The following is a 10,600-nucleotide window of genomic DNA, read 5'->3' on the forward strand; positions in this document are numbered from 1 at the left end:
AGATTTTTTTTAAAGAAAACGTCTGACACAACTCTGAGGGACAACAAAAACAAAAAGGGGTTAATTTATTTCTCCTTTACGGAGGTGCGCACAGGTTATGCTTTCAATGTTACAGTCCATTAGGAAACTGAGTGCCGCAACCTCGCTTCGGATCCAACATGGCCGGTGTGCGGCGAGTCCGGCGGGAGGCGCATCGCTACCTGGAGTGGGATCGATTGCATAGCGCCCTGCAGGGCTTTCTATACTGACTTACTGAAGTGTTCAGTTGTGAGGGAACACCGCGCCGACTTCCTGGTACGGGACAATGGGCATTTTCTATTCCAGCTAGACTGGCGCTGCAGTCTCGGCGATGTGAACTGGCGGAACGCTTCGCGTTACGACAAGGTAAACATGCTATCGTTTTATCGGTGGAGATTGGTTGGACATTTAACTTAGGAACTTGCCTGATATGCATCTGTCAGTGGAGTACACTTCGCTAAACTGCGCTAGCTTGGGCAGTCGCGGCTCGGCAAAAGTGACATAGGGACCGAAACGTGTGTGTGCGCCTGGCTGTCTGCTGCAAAGTGGCGGCAGCGTGTGCCGTGCTACTTGGGACTCGGGATACTTTGGGGGGTTATTTCTATATTTGTTCAAAACTTTGTCCTTATCTCTATTCATTGAGGCCTACCTAGCCAAACCCACGGACGGCCTCCAGTAGCAGCATCGCTGGTGACGGACTGTACAGAAACACTAATCACGTCTTTCTATTGGTTAATGCCAGAGATGCGGGACGCTCATTGGCTGCTACTGCATGTCACTCATTTGACGCACAAGTGGGGGTTTCAACATTTCTTCTGTAATTGATTTAAGGGGATCAATTGTAGAATTAAATGCTTTACATTAGAAAGTTTGCGTAATCTCATAGATTCAGCGGGAGGTCCCTGCCTTCTCGTCTCTGGTTTCCGAGGGCGGTAAATGGTTGGGTTTTCTTAGCATTTCGTTTTTCCTGTTGACGGTGTTGCAGTGGACAGGAGGTAACCGTGTACGGGCAGAATGTTACCTTTGTAGCAATGCCCCAATCCTATCTTTGTCCGGGTTAATGCGGCTCAGCGTTCTTGTTGTTCGGCTACATGTGTGTCGTTCACCTGACGCCATCTAGGCTAGTATCACTGTGATCTAACAGCCGAGTCCATTTATCTCTTATTCAAACCATGCTTTCGTGATTTTATACGCATTCACACTATGCGGGCATCGTTAACTTTTTCTACCTGTCATTTCACTTTGGTTTGAGGCCGTACCTTAGATTCCAACTAGCTACGGTCTGCACTATTAACATTGTTGTGTTGTTTCCTTGGACTGTAATGCGGACGCGTCCAGTGCCCGAACAGTTCTATCCATCTGGTGTCGTCAGGCATTCTGTCGCTGCAGTGTTGCTGACGGGGCTATCGCATTACCCCGCTATCGTGGGTACACATGCGTGCAGCGGCCAACCTTCTGGTAGGGCGAAGATATTATTTTTTTCCCGACACACTGCAGACTAAATCCTGGATGCTCTGATCCCAGCCAGGAACCTTTGTATCATTGTACATACAACTTGGTTGTTGTTTTTTTTTTATTGTAGTCTACCCTAGAAATCCCTCAACGATCAATTTAAGGCTGTCACTGTTGTCCAATTTCAACGCCCATTATAGTTGACGTTTAAATTGCCAACCATTATCGGCTGGTTGCTGCAGATTCAAACTGGAAAGATTGCACACTGCAAACAGGTTGTGAGAAAGGCATAGACGTGGAAAATTATGTATCGCTTCACTGTGAGTTAATGTGTTTCGTTAGCCTTCGGATAAACAGTCCAGTGTCCTCAACCAAAACTTTACTATCCACATTTTCAAGCAATGTCAGGCTCGTTGTTAGACAGTAAGCGCTATATGCATGGTATAGCAGTCTAAAGTACTTCCAAGACAGTCAGTGCCAACATATAAGGACCTGACACATGAGTCTGCAGAAAAACACATAATAACCTCACTCACTATCTATTTTCAAGCTCAAAAACAAAAACATAATAATTGCATGTCTACTCACAGACACACACTGACACACACACACACACACGTTAGCACATTCACTAAATGCCACCCTGCTTTGCCCCGTCAGCAGGCCCTCCCTAAGCCCTGTGTGAGATCATGAGATCATAGGGTTTGCCATCACCACAGACAAGCATGAAAGAGGATATGAGTGTGTGTGTGTGTGTGTGTGTGTGTGTGAGCATGCGCGCATGTTTGTGACAGACTATAAATCTCTCTCCCCCTCTCCCTTTGTAATTCCAGTATACACAAAGTCACGTTATGAATCATTTTGGTACCTATTAGAGAAGACAGTAGTGTGTGTGTGTGTGTGTGTGTGGGGGGGTGTGTGTGTGTGTGTGTGGGGGTGTGTGTGTGTGTGTGTGGGGGTGTGTGTGTGTGTGTGTGTGTGTGTGTGTGTGTGTGTGTGTGTGTGTTTGTGTGTGTGTGTACGTGTGTGGGGTTAGCAAGCCCAAAGTACCTTGGCAACAGAACAGCAAATGGCCAGTTCTTACAACTGGAACACACTGTACCCCTGTGGCCACTGTGTAGGAGGATATTAGTTTCATGTAGCTGACAAACACAAACAAACAAACAAACAAACAAACAAAGAGAGAGAGAGAGAGAGAGAGAGAGAGAGAGAGAGAGAGAGAGAGAGAGAGAGAGAGAGAGAGAGAGAGAGAGAGAGAGAGAGAGAGAGAGAGAGAGAGAGAGAGAGAGAGAGAGAGAGAGAGAGAGAGAGAGAGAGAGAGAGAGAGACAATATACAGGTTTTAAGAGGAAACACTTTCTGTGTTGCCATTACATTTCGGTTCACTTTGTGTACTTGTGCAATCAATAAGGTCACTGATAACTGACAAACATCACATCACCCACACACCCCCCCCCCCCCCCACACACACACACACACACACACACACACACACACAGACAAACAAACATGCGTTATTCTTTATGCTTTGTAAAAGACTACCGAACCAAGCATCTTCGAAGAAGAACCATTGGCCTGCACACCTGCACACACACACTCTCTCTCACACACACACACACAGTATAGACAGCTCAGTATTGCTATACTTTCAACCTCATACTCCAAAATACACACAAATAAACAGTGTCAGTGTTAGTCTGTGTTAATAGAGCTGTCCTTGTCAGTGCAAAGGTGAACATATGGCAAGAGTAATCCCAGCTTTGAAACCAGGACTCATCTCCCTCTTTCTCTCTCTCTCTCTCTCTTTCTCTCTCTCTCTCTCTCTCTCTCTCACTCACACACTCGCCATCATATCTCCACTGGTAACTTTGACGGAAAATTTTAGGTTCAGTATTTTTTAAATCATTAATCGAATGTAGGTGTAATATGGATGCACAAGTAGGAAGTAGGCCTATGTGAAAAAACTGTTTTTTTCTGATATGACAGAGAGAGATGAACAATTCAGGTAGTGTGTGTGTGTGTGTGTGTGTGTGTGTGTGTGTGTGTGTGTGTGTGTGTGTGTGTGTGTGTGTGTGTGTGTGTGTGTGTGTGTGTGTGTGTGTGTGTGTGTGTGTGTGTGTGTGTGTGTGTGTGTGTGTGTGTGTGTGTGTGTGTGTGTGTGTGTGTGTGTGTGTGTGTGTGTGTGTCAGCGTTTCTGTTAGGCGGTAATTACCGGGTTTTGTCTGGTGAAATAGATTTTTTAAAAACGGTAAATACAAAACCAACAGGTTGAAATGTCATGTAACAATGCTCATCCAAAAAATGAATCATAGGCCTATCCATAAACATGACATGTGTGTGTTTTAAATTCACCAAATCTGACTGCTTCCTGTTCCCATAAGACTGATTCTATCCAATCATCACATTTCATTCTTCCTGAAGCTTCAGTCTGAGCTCTGCTCATGACAATGAATAGAAAATCAAGTTTTGATTGGCAGACACATCATGGTGATTAGAGAATCAAATCGTGTAGTTCTACGAGGAGGGCGTAATCTATCAGTGGCTCTCTGGGTTTGTTTGATAGCCTATGAGGTGGTGGCAAATGCCAGTTACCTTAAGATGGGTGAGGATGTTTATTCACTCACTGCAGCAGTTAAGGAGGGTAACTATAGGTGAATTCAAGTCACTGGGGCAGTTAAGGAGGGTAACTATAGGCTTATTCACTTCACTGGGGCAGTTAAGGAGGGTAACTATAGGCTTATTCACTTTACTGGGGCAGTTAAGGAGGGTAACTAAAGGTTTATTCACTTCACTGGGGCCGTTAAGGAGGGTAACTATAGGCTTATTCATTTCACTGCAGTTATGTTTACCTAAACCATGTTTTGCTGATGTTGACAAATAAATTTGATTTACCTGGTCTGGAAGTGCCATTGCTTTGATAGTGTGTGGTTACTGCCTATAACAGCATAGGCTATGCAAGAAATATGGCTTTACAACGACCTAGCTAGCAACCATAAACAATAGCCCCTTATACATGCGTCAATGTAAAGCTGTTACATCGCGTCTGCACCGATAGAAACTCGCGAACGTGTTACAATTGCCTTATGTATAAGGGGTCTAGATGTGAACTGTTCGTTTTTCCGCCGATCGTCTGAGCCTTTCGAGAGAGGTGGTTTACCACGATCGTTCGGCTCAGAAAAGGGCGTGTCAAATCAGGCCGATGTGTCATGGGGGAGTCGGTGCGTGACTGGGGGGAGACGGTGACAGGAGGCTAGAAAGTTCGAGGCTAGAAAGTTCTTGCCTGTTCTTGAAAGGAGACTGATCCAATAGGCTAGTAGGCCTACAATTTTTTATCAGTAATAAAACGCAATTTGGTACACCATTTTAATATGGTAATATAGCCTACTGTTTTTTGCAAAATGAAAGAAAGCATATTTAGGAAACGCCACTCGCCTATTAATTCCGAAATTTCACCACATTGTAGGCTATATAGCCTACTGTAACAACCCCAACACTTGCCTGCTTCCCTTGCAAATCAAAGTTTTCCGACTATTTTTCTTACCTTCTTTCTTAGCTGTTGATGTTACTGAGCTAGAAGTTTAAGTTGTTCTGAACATATCGCGCTGCCAATGCCCAATGTCACTTCTGAGTCAAATCACTCACTCTTTGAAATTCCTTATTCCACGAGTGGTAGGCTACAATGACTGGCAATGATGGCTGTTTTCAAATATAACTAATAGCCTAACGTAACAAAGATTTTCCTCTTCTGATCCCGCGTCTATATGGAAGTTTGTAGAGAGAATGCGGGGGAGTAAAATGCTCCGCTGCCGGGGTTAATTCCCTTTCCTTTACGTCTACTGCTGTCTAGTAAATACATACAGACAGCCGGAAATGTTAATAAACGGAATGAAATAGCTACACATTACACACGCTATGTTTTAATAAAAACCCACGTAACTCACATAGGCCTACTGGTTAACACTAGTGTTTGTTACAGCACATAAACGTTTGTCGCTACATCCAAACTGCGTCACCGTTATCTCTCCCTGTATCTGCTCCAGCCGCACCATTTTACTTGCAATGTGAATCATTTAATTTAAATATGCTTATTGCCATTTGTTGCACCTTAATCATTTTCTACAAACATGATATGCTATGTATGGTGTAGTAGACTGAGACTCTATTCACTACTGCACAAAAACTAGACACGTTTGCAAAACTAGACGTTTGCAATGAAGTAGGTAAAACAACTTTCGCCAATATCTCCGTAAGGGAGATGGGTTGTGTGCTCAAATTTACTGGGATCAAAGAAGACGTTAGTATTCATGTGCAAACTAAAAATCACGTCTCAGGATTGCTGCGCATGCAAGTTATTTCGGGTGTCTCAACTGTAACTAATAGCCTACCACTGTTCATATAATTATGAGTCACAGTTTTCTACCGTTGTTGAAACACATCCACGTGTAGACTCGTTTTCTTTCCATCTGAGAGTGGTTATTCAAAGAAAATATTAAGAACTATATGCTGATAGAAAGAAGGGAACTTTAAGCCACTACACTGCCTGTGCACGATGCGGATCCACGTTGATGTTGTTAGTAAACAAACCAGGTGGGAGCACATCTCCGTGGTCTTTGCGCATGCCCGAGGCAATGTAAAGGCTTTACATTTTGCACATGTAAACACGTAACGACAAGAGCCGTTTCCTTTGAAAATGTTCACACCTACACGCGAATACGATACGATAAACTGTCTGATCACATTGGCACATGTATTAGGGCCTAATGTATTTCTGTAGATATTGTCCTCTTAGAAGGCTTGAAAAGTGTGCGTGTAAAAGCTAAACTTTCTTCAGTATTTGCATCTTTTGTTCTATAGTTGTCAAGCAGGACAGTTTAACAATATTGATTGCATTAAATACATTTGAATAAAGTGGTTGCAGTGTTGCAGTGGCAGACAGATAGCATTTGGACATTTATTCATGTTGAGTTTAGTTGCCCGCCCTACATCCAGGTGCCCACCCCAGGAGGATATCTTGATAACAGTCAAACTGATTTGAAGACATCATTATTTTATCAACTTAGGTGTACGTTGTATAGGCTACATTTATGTACACAAGTTGTTAATTAAACATGCAGCAATAAGTTTCATATTGACCCGGTAACAAAGACCAGACAGTGGAACCTCGTGTGTGTCTGTCTGTGTCTGTGTGTGTCTGTGTGTGTCTGTGTGTGTCTGTGTGTGTGTCTGTGTGTGTCTGTGTGTGTCTGTGTGTGTGTGTGTGTGTGTGTGTGTGTGTGTGTGTGTGTGTGTGTGTCTGCACGCATGCGTGTGCACACATTGCAGAGAGAGAGAGCTGGCCTTACCAAATATGACATGGCTCAGTCCATTTCCTTTTCCCATCCCACCCTCCTCCAACAGACACACACACACACACACACACACACACACACACACACACACACACACACACACACACAAACAAACACACACCCTCCTTCCTCCCGTTCTGTGTGCATCTTTAGCATCTTCATCAAATTACCCATCATTATTCTCCTCTGCTAACTGCACACCCCTGTCCCCAGAGCTCGTCGTTATGGTTATTTAGCAGAGAGATGGACAGAGAGACAGAGAGAGAGAGAGAGAGAGAGAAGAGATGGATGGTTGGTTGAGGAACAGCACTCCCCATCGCCCTCGTGTGTGTGTGTGTGTGTGTGTGTGTGTGTGTTTTTCAGGGGGTGTATGTGAACCTTAACTTCCTTCCTCAGTGTAAGGGATATGACAGGGTCCGTGTGTGTGTGTGTGTTCATGGGATGTCAGTTTCCATGGAATCAATGACCCAGCTCCAAATGTGATTACACACACAAGTGGGAGGCGTGGATGTGGATGTGTTCTGGGGTGTTAATGTGACATTGGTTCCCCCAGCAGACAGCTGTGGAAGGCAGACACACAGACAGAGCTTTAACCCTTCACAAACCAGTCCCAACGTCGAGTAGAGGTTCAACACAACTGAACACAACACAACACGACACGTCAAGACACGACACGACACAACAGCAAATATTCACTGGCTGAGAAATGATTTGGGAAAAAGCACAGTTCATACTTTGCCAGTGGATTAAACAGTGGAAAGTTTGGGAAGTGGGAAGATTTTATTTGTTTATTTACAAATATAAACATTCGGTAGCTAGTCAGTACACTGCAAAAATGCTTTTCTAACCTAGTGTTATTACTCTTATATTGAGATGAAAAAATCTAGTTGGTCTTGTTTCTAGCTAAATTGTACTTACCTAGTGCTCTTTGGTAAGGTTATTTTTGCCTATTTCAAGCAAATATTACTTATTTTAAGAAATCTTAACAAGCCAAATTTGCTTAACGCACTGGCAGCCAAATTTGCTTGTTTTAAGCCAAATTTGCTTAACGCACTGGCAGCCAAATTTGCTTGTTAAGATTTCTTAAAATAAGTAATATTTGCTTGAAATAGGCAAAAATAACCTTACCAAAGAGCACTAGGTAAGTACAATTTAGCTAGAAACAAGACCAACTAGATTTTTTCATCTCAATATAAGAGTAATAACACTAGGTTAGAAAAGCATTTTTGCAGTGTAGTGTGTGTTGTAAAGTGATTGGCAGGTTAGAGGCCTAAGGAGACCAGTATGCTGGCTCACAACTCTGATAGAGTTCACCATTTTTAGACTGATATAAGTACATTATATAGAGGTTTTGGTGATGTTTTAATTACGTTTTTAATGAAGCTCTTCATGCCTGAGGGGTCATAGGAAAGTAGGTGACCTCTATATTCACCTGTAACATAAATCAGAGTTGCAGATGTTTTAGGAATTCTTTCCCTTTGCTCATGTTATTGTGCACCAGTCAGTTCAAACAACCACATACCATGTTAAAGCCTCCCTCTCTCTCCCTCTCTCGCTCTCTCTCTCTCTCTCTCTCTCTCTCTCTCTCTCTCTCTCTCTCTCTCTCTCTCTCTGTCTCTCTCTGTCTCTCCCCCTCCCTCCAGGTCATGAGTACCTCTAGGAGAGCACCAGTGGAGAATAACCTCACCTGTCCGTCACTTCGCCGGGACTCTGCCACCTCTCACACTCCCAGCCTACCACCATGAGTGAGTACCTGTTCCTAAACACCTCTAAGCCAATGGGAGTCGGCGGTGTCATATGAGAAGGCTTGTGATTGGTTAAGAGATCAACAACAAAGCTTATGCAGTTAGCTAGGCGTCCTGCTGTCTTCACCATATGGCAAAGTGGAAAGTGTGTGTGTGTGTGTGTGTGTGTGTGTGTGTGTGTGTGTGTGTGTGTGTGTCAGGGCTCATCCAAAACGGCTGATCTTCTCTTGGTTTTGCTGTGTGTGGGTTTGTTTGTGAGCATGTGTGTGTATGCGCATCCCTTTTAATTTGAGCTTTTTGCATATTAGCTCTTTGTGTGTGTGTGTGTGTGTGTGTGTGTGTGTGTGTGTGTGTGTGTGTGTGTGTGTGTGTGTGTGTGTGTGTGTGTGGCTTCTCATGTTGAAAGCCCCAGCTGTGTGTCTGGACTTCTGTCCTGTGTCTGATATTAAGCGAAGCGTGTGTAAAAATGTGCAGAAACTTTGGGTGTGCCACTCTGCGTCTGTGTGTGTGTATGGGGGCACACTGGGTGGGTTATCTGGGCTTAAAGAAAAAGTGTTCCGTCTTTGATAAAGTTGTCCCTCCCATACACACACAAACAGACATACACACACACACACACACACACACACACACACACACACACACACACACACACACCCTTTCTGGACACAGTATATATAAGATAGGGTGACAAGGGTGTGTATGCGTGCGTGCATGTGTGTGTGTGTGTGTGTGTGTGAGTGTGTGTGTGTGTGTGTGTGTGTGTGTGTGTGTGTGTGTGTGTGTGTGTGTGTGTGTGTGTGTGTGTGTGTTTTCTGTTCTTGATGACCTTGTGTGCCAGTCTCAGTGCTCTGCTTTGCATGTCATCTGAAATGACTGTAGGGCACAGTGTGAGAATGTGTGTGTGTGTATTTTATTAGAGGATGGATACCCGACTCGAGCCGTCAGAACTCGACGGGACCCGACGGGCTGGGTCGGGTCCGGCCAAATATTTAGAAAGTATACTCAGGCTCGGGTCGGGTTCGGACACATCAGCGCGATAAGGCATTTAACATTCCATATTTAAAATATCTTAATAAGTAGTGAAGCCAACGTGTCTGCCTCACATAATGCAGAAGTTTGTTGAGAATAACATAAATTACATTTAGGATTACAGCCTTTACTGTGGCGGGAATTTGTTTTTGTCCTAGCTGTGACAACACGATTACAGGCATCATGGAGGAAGTTTAAAAAAAATTGTCATCTGGAGAGTTTTAAACGATAGGGAAATCTACTGTATGGAGATATTTCTGCTTAGTAGTCTATGCAGATTATAATGATGCTGTTGGATGTGTCCAATGTAAGAAGTGCAAAGTTTGAATGAAATATGATTGCTGTCATCCTCCTTCTCCACAACAACATGGATTAAACATTGATGGTTGGACTATGTAGATAGTTTTATAACGTACGTTGCCGTTCAAGAAAAAAAAAATCTTCAATGGTAAGACTTGTTTGTTGTGCCTCCTCTGGTGTAGCATATAACGAGAGTTTTATTTAAGCATAGCAGATGCCTGGCGTGTTGTGTAGGTTATTTCATTCCGTTCTTGCGATGTGAATAATTAAATGTAAATATGCTTATTTGCCATTGTGTCCGCGTTTAACAGCGCCTGTTTGTGTGAGCAAGTGCATTTATCTATTGATGCCCAAGTTAAATAAAGGCAGGTTGGGCTCGAGTTGGGCTCGAGTCGGGTTCAGACAAAAGCTGTTGGTCTCAGGCCGGGCTCGGGCATTACCCTGTCGGACGAAAAAATTCTACCCAATCCACCCTCTAATGTGTGTGTGTGTTTGGCGTAAGTACATAACCTCTTGTTTGGAGTGTGTTATCTGATGAAGGAGTTCTCAATTCTGCTCATGCCCGTGTGTGTGTGTGTGTGTGTGTGTGTGTGTGTGTGTGTGTGTGTGTGTGTGTGTCTGTGTGTGTGTGTCTGTGTGTGTGTGTCTGTGTGTGTGTGTGTCTGTAGGCTTTCATCTTTAGATTAGGATTAGTGACTGATTGGCC

At 43.7% G+C, this 10,600-nt stretch overlaps 1 protein-coding gene across 1 annotated transcript in view; it reads left to right on the forward strand.

The window, feature by feature from the left end:
• Positions 1-254: 254 nt before the first annotated feature.
• usp6nl (USP6 N-terminal like) overlaps positions 255-10,600 on the forward strand; it is a gene marked incomplete at its 5' end in the record, with an annotated part of 77,545 nt that continues 67,199 nt past the window's right edge. The window contains 2 exons of the mRNA XM_080851121.1: positions 255-384; positions 8,461-8,562. Of these exons, the coding sequence (XP_080707247.1) occupies positions 8,559-8,562 (4 nt within the window). The remainder of the gene's footprint in view (positions 385-8,460; positions 8,563-10,600) is intronic.

This window comes from Sprattus sprattus (assembly GCF_963457725.1).
Source record: "Sprattus sprattus genome assembly, chromosome: 14".
Lineage (NCBI taxonomy): Eukaryota > Metazoa > Chordata > Actinopteri > Clupeiformes > Clupeidae > Sprattus > Sprattus sprattus.